The sequence below is a fragment of the Opisthocomus hoazin genome, chromosome 6, assembly GCF_030867145.1.
Source record: "Opisthocomus hoazin isolate bOpiHoa1 chromosome 6, bOpiHoa1.hap1, whole genome shotgun sequence".
Taxonomy (NCBI): Eukaryota; Metazoa; Chordata; class Aves; order Opisthocomiformes; family Opisthocomidae; genus Opisthocomus; species Opisthocomus hoazin.
Genome location: NC_134419.1, coordinates 5,610,747 through 5,626,792, shown reverse-complemented (window position 1 = coordinate 5,626,792; position 16,046 = coordinate 5,610,747). Strand labels below are relative to the sequence as shown.

The 16,046-nt window shown below is 49.3% G+C and overlaps 1 protein-coding gene across 6 annotated transcripts in view; it reads right to left on the bottom strand.

Moving 5' to 3' along the window:
- FYB2 (FYN binding protein 2) overlaps nucleotides 1-9,750 on the bottom strand; it is a 29,397-nt gene extending 19,647 nt beyond the window's left edge. For 4 of the 6 annotated variants that reach the window (XM_075424414.1, XM_075424415.1, XM_075424416.1 and 1 more), the window contains exons 1-3: nucleotides 4,969-7,734; nucleotides 3,778-3,972; nucleotides 2,664-2,697 (exon numbers count right to left, since the gene is read on the bottom strand). In XM_075424414.1, coding sequence (XP_075280529.1) covers nucleotides 2,664-2,697; nucleotides 3,778-3,972; nucleotides 4,969-5,782 — 1,043 coding nt within the window. In that variant the 5' untranslated portion in view covers nucleotides 5,783-7,734. Of the gene's footprint in view, nucleotides 1-2,663; nucleotides 2,698-3,777; nucleotides 3,973-4,968; nucleotides 7,735-9,659 lie in introns of those variants that run through there. The other 2 variants (XM_075424417.1, XM_075424418.1) reach the window with 2 other exon arrangements.
- Nucleotides 9,751-16,046: the final 6,296 nt, after the last annotated feature.

The window sequence follows — 16,046 nt, the reverse complement described above, 5'->3', positions numbered from 1 at the left end:
CAAGCGCTTTGATACTGAGCCTACAAGAAAGCAAAGTGAAATCAGGAATCCCTCGGAGGGAGAGGACCCTGTGCCAGACGCAGGGCTCGGCCAAGCCTCCTCCCGACTCCACACTCACACTGCCTTTCCTTTGGGAGGACAGGCTGTGTTTATGGGGCTCAGAGCACGTCAACGGACTTCATACCAGGGTTATGGTCTTCTGCCTACAGCAATCCCTCAAGTAGAAACAGAACAAAAAGTCCTAGGAAGCTGGAGCGCAGCACTTTTCAAACACACTACAGCTACTTAAAAATTAATAACAACCCAGTTGCACAGTTTAGCATGCTGTTTCTCACTTATGGAAACAGGAAGGGGAAAATACAGATATTGGAGGGTAAGTTTAAAGGTCCTGCTCCTGAGCTTATGAGGTGACACGCTCCATGCCGACACGGCAAGCAGCCGTGGGAGGAGGCAAAGTGTCACAGCCCCAGCACTGCACAACCTCAAGTATTGGGCTTGCCAGCCCAGTCCCCACCTCCTCATTCTCCATTTTCCTTTCCTCCTACAGAAATTCAAATTAGCACCATTTGGGAATAGGTGCAGCGAGAAACCCCAGCCTTCCCGGAGCACCCAGGCAAAGCCCCGAGGCTTCCCCTCCACCCACAGCGGCAGAGCTTTCGGCAGCTCAGAAGTGTACTTGCACAAGATGTGGCTTGCAAGACAGGCGGGGGACGGGGTAGGGTGGTGAAAGAGCGTCAGGAAGAGTTATAGTGAGAACTTCCATCTTTTAACAGTAAGTCAATAATAAACCTGAGGGAGGGTTTAGTTGTCCTTGAATTACCCCGCTGTCACAACTGAGTGTCAACAGAGTAAGAGCTAAGTAGTTGTTGCAAACCAGAACAAGAGGAACTAGAAACTCAAGGTGCATTTTAACAGTAGTGAAATCAGAGTAAGAAACGACACCTAAAGTCAAGCAGAAGCTTGTGCTAATGCCAAAGGCTGCCCTAGCCCCTGCTCTCCCCTGCAGCCCCCCAGCACTGGGGGCAGTGCCTGCCCGCTTGCTGGTCCCACAGCATGATTTGCACGTGTAGGTCCCACACATATACTTATTGCATTAATACCATAAGCAGGTATTTTGTCCCCTGTGCCATCACTTGGGGAAGAGGAGACCAGGAAAAATCCTTACCCTTCGCTTCCCAGCCTAACGCTGGGATAAAATAGCATCCTGGGAACTTGGCAGGACACCAGACAGCCGTTTATATACACCACAGTGATACACCGGACCTGAAATACAGCTGGTTGATGGATCCCTGGCTAGCGTCAGTGAGGGTAAAATGTTTATCCCCAAACAAGGATTCAGAGCTCAAGATTAGCTGGCCCAAACAACTACGTCAGGGTCTTTAAGAGACCAGACCATTACAGGTGAGGCTCCCAGATCCGGGCTTCAGGGAGGGGAATTTCTGCCCCCCAACCCCCATGATTTGGCTTTTACGCTGGAGTTAATTTAATTCATTTCCCCGGTTACCACATGGTTAATATTTAACAAGTGACCTATTGTAGAGACCACACCACAAGTATTAGAGGAAGATAGCTAATCTTGCTGCAATGTATTACTGGGACAGCTTCCTTGTGGTGCATGACAGTTTTGGAGCTGCTTATTTTTTGACCAGTTCTCTGCTGACAAGTACAGGTGAAAAATTGAACAAAACACCAGCCAACACCAGCAGGAACACCTCACGATGTGAAAAGCACAACTTGTTGTGTCTTTAGCTGCAAGAGTTCATTGTTTGGGCACAGAAAGTATTTTAAGAATTTGTCTCTTTTTGCTTTGGTTCAGCCACTCTGTTTCCCATTTTCCCAGCTGTATATTGATGCAGCTAAGACAAAACATATATATGAATATTTTTCTCCACTTTTGCTGTTTTTGTGGCACAGAACCAGGACCACTACGCAACCACTCATGACAAATCAGAGACGTAGCAGAAAAAGTCAGGATCCCCTTGCATACAAACCCAATTGTGTTTGTAAGGTTTTTGAGCTGTTTCAGAAATTTGCGGCTGCAGAAGCTGAACCGATCAGTTCACGTCCTCTGGTGAGCGAGTCTGGACCATCACTCAGTAAACATCTCACTTCAGCATCTGGAGACAGCTGAAGTCCTGGGGATGGGGAGTGGGAGCAGCAGCTCCTGTAGCCTGGCTGGGCTGGCTGCACAAACACGCAGGAGGGCAAGCTCCTCCGCTGCCGGCAGAAAATACCCCCAACACCTGCAGCTTATGCCAGGGCTTTGTTTCAGCAACAGTTCTCAAAAGCCTCGCGTTTCTGAAAACACCAAGCTTGAGTACATGGAAAATAGGAAGGCAAAAATGCGTGGTGGGCGGATGCAACCAAAGCAGTGGCAGAGTTTTCCCTCTGACCAGCTAAACCACACCTAATGACACATGGGCAAGGCTCTCCATGCTGTTCGAAAAGCCCAGAGGAGAAAATAGGGATGAATCTTTCTGCTCTAGGAGAAGGTCATCCCAGCCAACATTGAGCTTCCCAGCTAGGTTCGCACAATCCCTGGAGCAAGTCACTGCCTCTGGGAATGGGACGCTCCCTCCAGGCTGCACGGGGATGCTTCAGCATCACGGGATGGGGATGCTCCCGTCACCTACGAGCCGCACGTTGCCTCGCCGCACGCTCACCTTCCAGGAATCAAGTAATCCTCTTCGCCAGCAGCTGCACACAAACACACAGAGGATGAGCGTTTGAGGGCGAGACCGCTCTCCTGCAGAACACAGGCTGCGGCAACGGGGAGGTGCGATGGGGACAGACCTTCCTCGGGGCAGCACGCCACACACAAAGGCGAGGCGTGAAATAAGATTGCCAGCAGAAACTGAGGATGCGGCTGTGTTAATATGTCATTATTTCACGTTTCCAGGCAACAACCTCAGGCTTTCTAGGGATCAATAATTGAGCAATATTGAGAGAGCATGGAGTTGATGACATATAAATGTAAGTAGTTTCCTCCATCAAATTGATATATTTAGAAAAGGCAAGTCAGTTAGAAGAGTGTTTCAGTGAAAGCCTCTCTCTTTCCCTCTTCTTATCAAGGCCTGGGCAGACCAACAAGCACTGGCACAGTAAAGCCAGAGAGTTTAGCCAAGCCGTTCCTTGAAAAGCAGCTCTCTTTGAATTCAGCAAAAGTTGTGCCTTAAGATCTGGCTATAATTAAGCCTGTATCTATAAAGAAACACTATTTAGCAGCTTAATAAGTGGTCCAGAATATTCTATTATGCAACATCAAAAGGGTTTTATTATGGGAAACTGAACTTTCGCATTTCTTGATGTTGGAACATTTAACGACGTTGCCCTCTGTTGTGTTTAAAACAGGAGGAGGGGGATTAGCAGACCAGTTTCTTCCAATTTTATTGTGCCTTCCCACAGTTGTGTGCTGCGGAGTCAAGGCATTTCCCATTGAAAAGGGGTGATAAAGATCAGCTCACCTAGTACTCAGCTGCTGCTACTTTACAGCCAGCTGTAAACCACTCACAACACTCTCCAGTTGGGAGGGAAGCAGGTTTCTGCATGAGGGATCACGTCCAACCTGGAAAACCAGATCCCTTTTCCAGATTAAGAGCAAAAATCAGTCTCACTGAAACTGCTGGGCTCTTTTCAATGTTTAAGGATGTTAGAAACAAGTAACAACGTCTTATTTCCATGTGCTTGGAATCGCGGCCTTATAGATGTCAATAAATTACAAATTATTATTAATTTTCTGCAGAACAGTTTTGGGGAGAAAGACTAGAAATCTCTTACTTGTTTCATTCCCTCTGTGGACTGAAAGCACGGCACTTCGGAAAGGACTGAGATCAAACTTCGGGGGTCTTGCTGGCTTCGCAGGGGCTGGACCCAGGGATTCAGCTGAAGGGAGAAGTTTAACTCTTGGCCATTTGCTCCCAGGGCTGTCAGACCATTTTCCTGCTCTGGGCTGGCAGACAGGACGCTCCAGTTCTGCCCAAGAGAAGCAGAAGGACAGGCAGCAATTTGCCCTCATTTAAGCAAAAACCCGTGCAGGATCATTAGTTGTTATACAGAAACATTTCCAACCAGCTCTGCTTCCTCCCAATTTCAGCATCCCCGTTACACAGCGGGGCTCTTACCATGTTACCAGAATGGAAAAGTAAATGGAAATGTCCATTTTTACATATTTTTTACAAAGTTAACCATGTTGGGGCCTCAGCTCTTGACAGCTCTCTTCCTCTGCACTATAAAATACTAGCCTAATTTTCTGTACCGATAACAGTTTAATCTGCCAGGATTTAGTGGCATAGCTGTTTTCCATACACAGTCCGAGCAAGGTAGCTTTCCAGGGTAAACAAAGACTTAATCTTTTCAGTGCCCCATCACGCGGCGTGACGTTAGCAAGGGGAACTTCGCGGCATTTGAGTTTCCTAGCACCGGTTTCTGTAAGAAATATTTCAAGGAGAATATGCTCTCTGAGCTCAAATATGACCTTTTGCAAAGCTGGGAGGGTGTAGAAGGGGGTTTCAGGTTTAAGCCATTTTAATTTGAACAAAACTGTCTTTGCAGAAAAGCCAAGCCTTTCTATCACTGTGTGAAAACCAAATAGCAGGGTGTAGCCACATTTACTTTGTAATTGCGAAAGGCCAAAGCAGACCAGAACTGAAGATACTCCCCTGTCCTCACTCTTCATCCTACTCTCAAGATGTGGACTATTTCTTAAAGTGAGTTTAAATTCAGTGGAGTGGGGAGCCCTCCCCTTACCCAAGCTCAGCACAGTTCGGGGCCCGTTTCTCATCTCCAGGACCACCAAAGAAAGAAGAGAGCACACCAATGGGACAGTTTGGCCTCTTGTTTGAGGGTACCAGCTCATAACAGCTTTTCTCTTCACCTGCGTTATCCTGCACTTTCAGAGCACCTACATACATATATGCTCATATGCATATATATATATATGCTCATTGGTAAGAGTATAAATTACTATACCTTTCTGAGGGTGAGATTGCTCTCCTGGTGTGCGATAACCCGGCTGGCAGAAAATAGTGGCCACCACGCTCTCAAGAGCAGCTTCATCAGAGCCCCTGTGTCCTATGGGAGCCTGGGGAAGAGCTGGCCCGCTGCTGTGCAGAGCATCCTTCTTCTGGGCCAGCAGGTCCAGCGTGGGCTCGCTTCCGGATGGTTGCATCCTGCTGCTGCCCGACGCAGCCGGAGCACGCATCGCCCTCTGCTCCAGGCAAGGGTGCACGTATAAGTTTGCTGCCCGTTGGGCTGGAAGCATTCCACTTACTTTCTTTCCGCGGGATAAAGTGTTTTCCCAGATCTGTAGGGCATGGTGGAAAGAATTTTGGACTGGAGTGTCCTCTGGAGATGTTTGGGCTGATCCTTGCTGGTCAGTGCAATAGGATGGGAGAGGTTTCTCTGGATCGCTCTTAGGAGAACTCAGCCCTTTCTCCGAGACATTGGCTTTGTGCTCTTCGCTGTGCCCCATTGGCTTCACATAACCCAGCTTGGCTCGAGGCCATGTCAAGGGGTTGCACTGGGTGAGCGCAGAGGGTCGGGCGGCAGGACGGGCAGGTTCATCCTTGGGGTTTAGTGTCATCACTTCTTCCTTACGCAGGGGCAGAGGGCTGGACACGAGGTTACCTCCAGAGCCCAGCTTGGGAGGGATTTTGGTGGGAGGCTTCTTGTATGGCTGCACCAGCTTGTTGGCCAAGTTGGAGTCATTTTGCAATTTTGCTCTGAGGGCTCTGAAATCAGTCACACCTTCCTGGGAGGAGGAAGAGAGGAGAGCACAGAACATCTGCCTTCAGAGGTGGCAACAGGCAATTTATACGATCATGATCGTTTCAGAGAGAAAGAGGCCACAGACCTCATCCTGATCACTAAAGGATATGCAGAGCCTGGTGGAAAAGCAGGAGGGGAGAATTAGCTTATTCAAAGGATCCTCCAAAGGCTCACAAATCACTGCTGATGAAGGTAACAGAGCTGAGAAAGGGGGAAAACAAAGGAGCAGAGCATGGAAACACAAACAAGCAAAGCCAGTGGGACCAGTGGAGATGGCTCCTGCTCCCCAACATCACTCAGCGTTGGAGAATCTCCCTTAGAAGGACCTGGCAAACAGTAAAATGAATATCAGAGCATCGCGGCAGAGGTGCTGTGATACTGTTTATGCACCTGCTGGGTAGGAAAGCAGCACTTATTTTCAGTACACAAGCACCAGCCATGGGAGAGGTTGGAGCTGCTCTGGAGGTCCCCAGTCCATCCTCTGCTTCCTCTCGGAAACTCCACCATGAGAAGAGAAGCACCAAATATCCTCCTTGATGGGCTCCAAATGACCTCTGGGACAAAACCTTCTTCCTCCCCCATGTTGCTTCAGCTCAGGGTGCCCATAGCTCTTCGGATGCTTCTCCCCTCGCCATTATTCCCACCCCAGGAAGCAGAAGACATACAACTCAAACACATGACACACAAGGCCAGTAAGAGCATCTCCCAGTCCAAGTGATGAAGACCGGCTAAGATACTCAATTTCTCTCCCGTACAGTTACCAGAGCCCTTCCTATATATGATTTTGAAGAAAGAGAGCTAATCAGTGACAGCATAGTTTAAAAGGGTGCTTAAAGAATATTTTTGTTTCAGATCTTTGTCCCCAGGCATCTCACCATCCCATGCTGGAGAAAGGGGACCACAATTTTTGCCTGCAATGCTGTGGCTTAAATTCAGCCCTGAACTGAACTACGGAGAAAATATGAAGAAAAATTTACGAGCTACTTAAGTCCTTGAACTGCTCTATAACTTTTTATATGCCATGATTACATTAGGTGCACTACTCTGGCAGCTTGGTTCAGTGCGGAGAACTGTAAGGCTTCAGGAGAACCTGTCTAATGAGGAAATTGGAAAAAATTATCTAGGACAGAACTTCGTTATTCTGAAAAAAGCCCCAGCCTTAAGTGTTAAGGCAGAACAGATGAATAGCATACAGAGGTTTTATTGCATTTAATTGCACGATTTATTAAACACTGACAATTTCTCTTGAATAACCCCTTTCACTGACTTTATTACTTTCACAGGGTAGTGCATGATGTAAAGAACCAACCCTTGGGGGAGAGGTTTGAATTGCTCCAATTATATTTCATATTAGTGGTCAGCAGCGCGATGCCGTGTCAGCTGCCCAGACAGCCTAATCTAGGGGTGAGCCGATGGGAACGAGAGTTTTCAGAAGCATGCGAAGGATGAATCAGATTTTGGAAAAAAAAAATAATCCCACATGTACCCCATCCCTCCAGCGATGCCAGACAGGAAATAAAGCAGCGAGATGCCCTAATGCAATTGCACCGAGCTTTTGCACGTGCTGCGGCAACGGTTGAAGAGTTCAACGCTGTTTACTGAATTTCTTCACTGTAGCACACAGTTCCTCATCAGTGCCCTCGGAGACAAAGGAAACAGAAAACAGAAAGTACCTGCATGTCTCAATGAGCCACCACCTGCGAAACAGAGCTTTCAGTCAGGCCCTTCCCTGGCCCTGGCTGTGACAGAAGCGGCTGTGACTGGAGAGAGTCCAGCAGAGAGCTACGAGGATGGTGAGGGGACTGGAGCATCTCTCCTGCGAGGAGAGGCTGAGGGAGCTGGGCTTGTTCAGCCTGAAGAAAAGAAGGCTGTGAGGGGACCTTAGAAATGCTTATAAATATCTCAAGGGTGGGTGTCAGGAGGATGGGGCCAGACTCTTTTCAGTGGTGCCCAGTGACAGGACAGGGGGCAACAGGCACAAACTGAAGCACAGGAAGTTCCGTCTGAACATGAGGAAGAACTTCTTCCCTCTGAGGGTGACGGAGCACTGGCACAGGCTGCCCAGGGAGGTTGCGGTGTCTCCTTCTCTGGAGATATTCAAGACCCACCTGGACGAGGTCCTGTGCAGCCTGCTGTAGGTGACCCTGCTTCAGCAGGGGGTTGGACTGGGTGACCCACAGAGGTCCCTTCCAACCCCGACCATGCTGTGATTCTGTGACAGTCACTAGCTTGGCCCTGCCTTTAATTAAAGAGGGATAGATATAAGCCTCCCTTCCCCCCCCCCCCTCAAGTTGTTATTCCTTTTGCCTTGAAATGGCAGCTTCAAACGATTTGCCTAATTAACTGGAGGGTTATCTACCCTTCATGCACTCCTGGTGCTCTTCACCATGGGCAAGAGGAATATAGTTTCCCCTGGTTTGCAGCCCGCTGGATCTTGGTACCGATGCCACGAGCAGACCCAGCACAGGAGGGACATGTGCAGCCCCGGCTGAGCACACCGAAGGAGGATGGGGTTAAGCTGCACTCCATGGCCAGATGCTCCTTCTCCCTCCCCACAAAGCTCCTGCAACTGCCACTTCCTTGCGGAGGGCTGAGCTTAGCACCACCCTCTGAGGTGCAATGAGTTCTCCTGGCCTCTGCGGGGATGATTTTCCATTAAAGCCAGGACTGTTTCAAATCACAGAGCCTTCCAAGCGACTCTCCGGCTCGACCTGCACACCTTCAGCTAGCTGAGGGTGATGATCAGCCTATATGTGGTGCCAAGCGGGTCGCAGGCAGGTGTGGTGGGACACACGTGAGGTCCCAGCCCCAGTACCCCACCAGCCAGGGGAGGGTTCAGTGCAGCAGGGAGAGGTGCTCACCGATAAATTAGACCAGTTGACAAGCGGGGAGAATACAGTAATAAATTTAAAGGGTTGCCAAAAGCTCACAATGTGTATTACAGCTACATCTGGCCAAATAATTCACTGTGAATAATAACACATTTGGCAAAAGCCCACGCAAGATGAGAGAGGGAGAGAATAAAAAGGAAAGAAACTTCCATGGGCTGGAAAGCTATGAGCATTACGGAGTCAGGGGACAGCTAAACTTTCCATATTTTCTCCCTATAAATAAAAAGCTTTTCTGACATTAATATCATCCTAGGAAGCAGAATAAAGCTCATATTAAGCCTATGATAAGGATACCTTTTAGAAAGAGCAGCAGCTGGAGGTTTGTGCTGATACCAAGGACTAGCCAAAAGGAATCCTAATTCTTATTAGTTTTCTGCAGTTGCTTTTCTAAAACAAATCCACACAGGAAGAGAAACCCCACTCAAGATGTGGCACACAGGACAGCCAAGAGGAAGCACTGCAGGTTCCCCTCCCGAAATTTTTCTGGTTCCATCCATTCTTTATCTTGATTTGCAAGGGAGCTCCCGCGGGTAAATGTTTAATCGGCTCTGCCCTCTGCCCGGCAGCGGGGAGGCTGGAGCAGAGCCCAGGCACCCTGGGCACGCTGACGAGAGCATGCCGCAGATACCATCTACTCATTAACCCGCTGGCTTCTCCCAGAAAAAAAAATAAAAATAAAAAAGAAAACCACCTCTACGTTTTGTTAAAAGAAGAGGCAGCAACCACAGCCCGTTTCAGAGCGAGGAGGGGGAGAAACCAAGCACTGAGAGCCCCTCAACCCCCACTTTGGGGCAGAGAAGCTGTCCCTTTGTGGTCCCCATGGAGAGCAGCCTAACCCCAAGGTTAAACTGCTCCCGGCACTTTATGGAGATAACAGCCCCAAAGCTACATATCAGCAGCAGAAAAACCAAGCAGCAAACATTTCACGCGGGCCAGGGGCAGAGGAGACAGAGCAGCCCATCGCTGTGGTGAGGGTGGAAAGGACCAGCGCCCGGCAGTTACCACGTCCATCCCTTGGCCGCTCCACGCCGGCTCCGGCGGTTCAGCCCGGCAGCATCTTTCCCTGCCTCCGGCCAGCTCCTGCCCTGGCTGCTCCTCGCTCCGTCGCCCGTCCTTGCTGCAGCACCGGGCGAGGCGGGGCGAGCCCGAAAACACACCTGGGCCAAGGCATGGGTCTGCCCCCGGGGCGGGGAGAGCCTCACCCAGGCAGGGCAGAGCACAGCCCGGCCCGGCCCGGCCACCCTTCCTTGACCCGGCTCGCGCAGTCTCCGAACCACAAACGTCAACACCGTGGTAGGGTTTGGGTGGGCTCAGGAAGGGAAGAAGCAGGTTTGGTTTGATTTTTGAGGGAAAGAATAGCTCTTTCCCTCAGCACGGGTGCCTCTACAGCACCCATGTCCTTATGTCCACATGGTATCCATACACACAGCAGTTCTCAGGTCCCTTCTCACACCTGGGGGGAGCAGAGGAGTCCCACCAAGCCCAGCAATAATCCTCACCCCACCTCTTCACAGGTCTCCCATGGGTGACACCCACCCTACTGCATCAGCCCAGCCTGCACCAGGCTCTTCTCCAAGCCGAAGCCAGAGACCTCCGAGTGATTAAAAGAGACATTTCCCTGTAGGGACCAAATGCTCTCTTCATCTCTGGACAGCAGAGCCCAGCAAAAAGAGTCATCCTTGCTGAAGCCCACACTTATTCCCTGGTGAAGCAGCTCCTTTTCATGGTCAGGTGTTTCTCAAAGTCCTAAGGACAGATCAGTTAAAATAGGGCAAATAAGACTTTTCCCATCACTGGATATTTCTGCCCTGGAGAACAGCCTGAAAGAATCTGTCCAAACATTGAGCCCGTGTTTCTACAGAGCACATCTCCCAGGAAAAGCACTGCTGGTTAGCTTGGCAAGCAGAGAATAGAGAGCCCCAGGACTTTCTTTTTCCCTCCATAGCTGATCAAATATTATATCCTCTTTTTCTGCACAGAATCACAGAATCACAGAATAGTAGGGGTTGGAAGGGACCTCTGTGGGTCATCTAGTCCAACCCTCCTGCTGAAGCAGGGTCACCCAGAGCAGGCTGCACAGCACCGCGTCCAGGCGGGTCTTGATTATCTCCAGAGAAGGAGACTCCACAGCCTCCCTGGGCAGCCTGTTCCAGTGCTCCGTCACCCTCAGAGGGAAGAAGTTCTTCCTCATGTTCAGACAGAACTTCCTGTGCCTCAGTTTGTGCCCATTGCCCCTTGTCCTGTCACTGGGCACCACTGAAAAGAGCTTGGCCCCATCCTCCTGACACCCACCCTTCAGATATTTATAAGCATTTATTAGGTCCCCTCTCAGCCTTCTCTTCTTCAGGCTGAACAAGCCCAGCTCCCTCAGCCTCTCCTCATAGGGGAGATGTTCCAGTCCCCTCATCATCCTTGTAGCCCTGCAGGAGCACTTGATGTTTTCCTTCAATCAGAGAAAAGCCTGCTGCATGGAGCCTGGGTGCTGGGCGGTATTTGGAGGCAGCTGACAATAGGAGTCATTGGCACCTGGGCAATACTTAACCATCACCAGCTGATCCTAATCCCACATACCAGGGCATGGAACCTGTCACGTACACCATTCCCACAGAATTGCCCGGATAGGGGATAAGGGACTGATAAACCACATCTGTGACCTGTGGCACCTGATGGCAAACTGTGTGCTTGTGATTGTCTGAAGGTGTCCCAGATTTCTCTCCAGTGGTTTGAAGGTAATGCTGTGGTACGTGACTTGTGGAGGGACATCCTCCTTCTGCACGTGAACATCAGGGAAAACCTTGCCCTCAAGCATCCCTACCGCTCTTGAGAGCGGGATCGATGCTCTCCCAGCCTAACCTGACCCTGCTGTCCAGAGCCAACCTTGAGGAAAGCAAAAAAAAAAGGGGGGGGGGGGATTCGAAGAAAAAAAAAAGACTCGGTCGTCGGAGACATGACTCAAAGTGCAAGTCTCATTCCTCGCCACATGAAAAGCCCTGCTGCTGCGCGGTGGTCTCAGAGAAGAAAGGGGCGGGTGTCCCACCGAGCCGGGAGCTGGCAGGGAAGTCCCGCAAGCCCAGGCTGGAGTCGCGGCGTGATGAAAATGAATGCCAGCTTTGTGTACAGGTAGTGGGGAGGATTTATGACCCACCCAGTGGCACGAACACGGGTCGTGAATTAAAGCACTGTTGGAGAATCGGGAGGTTATGACTTTAGAGCTGTGGTCTTGCGGAAAAGGACAAGGCAGATTCCTCTCTATGGGCTCTAAAACTAAAAAGAAAATGCCAGAAGTTTTTTTAAAACATGCATTTTGTGATTGGTAGCCCTGGTGGGACCCCCACTTGCCTCAGCTCCGTTCGACAGCAGCCCCAGGGCTGCCATAAATCGCACTGGGCTGTAATAACTGCCGGTGGAGCGCGATGTAGCTGTGGTGTTGCATAGATCAAACACCGCAGAAGTGGGAGCCGACTTTTTTCTCTGGCTCTGGTCCTTTCTGGGAAACACCTGATGATAAAGAGCTGGCACCGCTCTGGGTAAGCCACCTTTTAATGGGCCACATGGCACAATTTCCTTAGAGAAACTAGACAGATACGTCAGGCGACGACAAAGCAGGACTTTACACCCTCCCTGAAATGCTGGAGGGAATGCAGGTAACTCCTCAGATAGCCGTTCTGCTCCTGCCCCACCTCTCCCCGCAGCGCTGCTGCCGCCCGTCGGTCCCCACCACGCCAAGTGCCACGAACAGCAACGTCCCAGCAAAACACAACGACCGCCTTGTCCGCCGCCGCTATGAAACAGCCAGGAGTTAGGAGCAGGAGCTTGGGGTTTGATCTGGGTTTGTGTATCGGAGGCACCGACCCAGAACGGGCGTTCCCAGGCGCAGCCCCGACTCGAGTAAAACCAAAAACCATTACTAAGTGCAACAGCACCAAAGACTTCCTAAGCCTGCACCATCTCCCCAGCACACACAATTTCAGCCTGTTTAAATATCTAAATTTTTTTTTTTATTTGGATGGGGTTTTTGCAGTGATGCAATTAGTAGCTCATACAGACACGTCAGGCCAAGGGCAGCAAGCAGAGCATTCAGCCTTATTTTCCCTGCATTACTCTCTTCAGCTACTTAGTGACCAGTGGGATGTGTCATAGGCTATAGGTATATTATACAGATTTGGGACTTTTTTGGATTTCACAGAGGCATGAAAGAGAGACCAGAAAAAACAGCAGATCTTGGGAATATGATGTATTCCTAATCTTTCAGGCTTTTAGAAATGTGGGGCAACATGACTGGAGAAGACCAGGGAAATTCTAGGGCAACCCAGTCTTCTTTGGAAGACAACCAGATTCAGGTATTGCCCATGGCATGACTGGTGATAATGTTAGCCCAGTGTTGTAATACTACAGACTGGGGGTAGGCTGACAAGATATTTTCCCTTCTCACAGCTACTGGGGGACAGCACTGGGGGAAGGAGACTGGGCACAGAAGGAAACGGCTGCTCCTAGGTGCGACGCAGTAGGGTCCGTATATCTGAAAAAACACTTCAGAACCCAGAAAAACTGGAACGAGAGGATAGCAGGGCACCATCTTGTGCTGGAAGGGATTTCGGCTCAGTTTTTATGCTTTATTCTGTCGCCAGGAGGGTCAGGGCAGCCACCCCAGCCCGGTTCCCCGCACATCTCCCTCTTTTTCTGCCAGGAGGCCATATCATGGATTTCCAGCAGAGGGGGAGATAGGATCACTGGTTCCACCATCGAGCCGCTTGCTCTGTCTTGCTTCACTGGCACGAACGAGAAATTTAAGCAAATGCAGTATTATTGATCCCTGCATTCAAAAAGCGCACAGGACAGAGCGCTGTTTAGGAGGAGCCAATGCAGGTACCCATGTGGCTCCTTCGGAAGCTTTAAGATGAGCCCCATTGAAGCATTGTAGCAGTCAAGAAAATGGATTTAAAAGCCTTGCAGTGTTTCAGGTTTTTTATCTGTCCAAGCTACAACATTGTCTCTGCAGTACGGCCCTGATCCCACACTTAGGTTCACACTTCTTTTTTAGCACTACAGCCCATATAATTGCTCATGTGTTTCAGGCTGCGTTCTCTGGTAGAATGTATGCTATCAGGCAGGTTCAGTATTCGTTGACAACAAACGAGGGCTGGCATGTCCAGCGCTAGAGCTGTGGTCGTCTTCTGGTCCTTAGGCGGCCCTTTTCCACACCTCTCTGCAGCCACTGGGTTCAGTAGCAGGGACACGTGCCCAACGCATGTAAATGACAGACAGCTTTGTTGGTCCTTGCAATGCACTCCGTGGCCGGAGAATTTTTAGCTGGGGATGAAAAACAGTTGAACCTCAGGAAACGAGATGCACAGCTGGTGTGCAGAGGAAAAGCATGCTGGTGGTTGCAGAGGTGGGTCAGCCCTGTTACAGGGACACGACTGCTGCCTGTGCTGTGGGACCGTCACCATGTCGGCGCCCATTACTGCCAGCACCTGCAGGTGATGTTTGCTGTCACCTTGCTGGCATGGGGGATGGTGACCAGGGTCGGCTACAGCCTGCAGCATCCTCTCCCTGCCCTGCAGTAATACAGCGCATACAGGCACGAGGCCTTCAAGGCTGCAGAAACACCATCTAGCACAGAGCATCTGCTCAGCAGCGTAAACTACAGCAAACTCATTATGTCTGTGCTATCCTTTTTAATCCTTCTACTCATGTCTTCTGTTTGCTACACAATATAAAGCCATCTTCCAAACCTAAACTCTTCTCTTGAAGGTGTCTGTGCCGGGATTTTGAAGTTCAGAGATGAAGACCTTGATACCCAGCTTTGCTTCCTTGGCAAAACAGAAGTTACTTTACCAAGCTCCTGGGCAGAGAAATCTCTCCAGCGCTTGCAGAGAGGATGAGCTGAGAAAGCCCATGTGTGCTGCGAAAGCACGTGTGAAATGGCAAACTTTCCAAGGGCAGGGCTCCAATTGCTAGGCACAATTTCTTATCTTGCCAGATCTAACATCTCTATAATCGCTGTACATTGCAACCGTCTCTATAATTTAAAAAACCCCACCCTGCCCCTGAATGAAAGGCTGTCTGCCCTGCACTTTTCCCTGGGGAACCCTGAGAGAACAAGCAGCACATGGCAGGTGTCAGTCACATCGCTTAATGCGTGACAGCAAGAACCTCGGATACAACTTTGGGGGTATGGTTCATCGAACAGAATAAAAAAGAACAGGACTCTGCCTTTAGATGTTCATGGTCTTCCAGTCAGGAACAAACCTCAGATTTACAGCATTGTATGAATAATGTACTACAAAAAATTATAAATAGAATATTGGCATAAAAAAGGATGAATCTTTTAAGTAACTGCATCCCCTGCAGCAAAAACCGTATGAATATACTAAAAATAAAAATCTACATATAAAGAAAGTACAAATGTAAATTGCTGGACAAAACAATGTTCTGTTAGCTCTTGTAATATAACTTCCCCCTGGAGCTAAGCTCATGCAGACAGCCACGTTACTGAATGTGCTCTTCAGGTGCTATTTAAAAGATCAATGCATTCTGCAGCCACAAATTAATTCCCCTCGTTGGGCCAAAGACATTTGAAGTGGAAACGAATCCTGTATTGCTATCAGAGAGGAAAAGTGGGTGCCTAAGTTTGTTTACACTGAGTTAATCTGATCCTGATTTTAGATGCATAAAGGTTGTAAACGAGGAGTTACGCTGGCAGTGAAAGGTTCTTTAGTGTCCTGGAAAAGAGCTTTGTGATGGGAATAGTCCCAAAGTGATGCTGCAAACTCCCACCCAGGCTTTGCTGGAGTGAGCTCGCTGCCCAGCCCAGCCCCTCAGAGCTCATATTTCCATGCTCTTGAAGAGCCCCAAGACTTCACTTCACGGCTCATCATCTTGAAGGTGACTGCATCGCTAGCGACAGCACGGCTAGCATTGCGAGCCAGAGGTTCAGAGAGTTAATTCAGGTTTAGAGGCAAGGCTCCAACACACATTTTAGACAAGTTCAATTCATAATGTTATAAATGGAACCATAACTTTTATATATATCACTTTTGGAACATAACACCTTTGAGAAAGGTTCTTTAATTTCACCTCTAACGCGGTGTGCCTTGCTTGCCGCTTAAATCTCTCTCGCATGCCTCCCCCCCCAAACGACCTCACCTATCAGAGCGAAATTGTTGTTGTGCCTGATTGCACAAACCAGCCCAGCCTTTTACCTGGGAGACGTGCCACAAATAACTTTCATTATATATATGGTGTGTTTCTGATGCTGCTATCAGAAAAGAAAAGATATAATGCTCCGACAGTCTTGTTTAGATGCTGAGGAGGCACTTGACTGTACAAAACAGCCATTTATATCAAAGGATGGCAGAACTTTGGAAGACTAGAAGAGGACACATT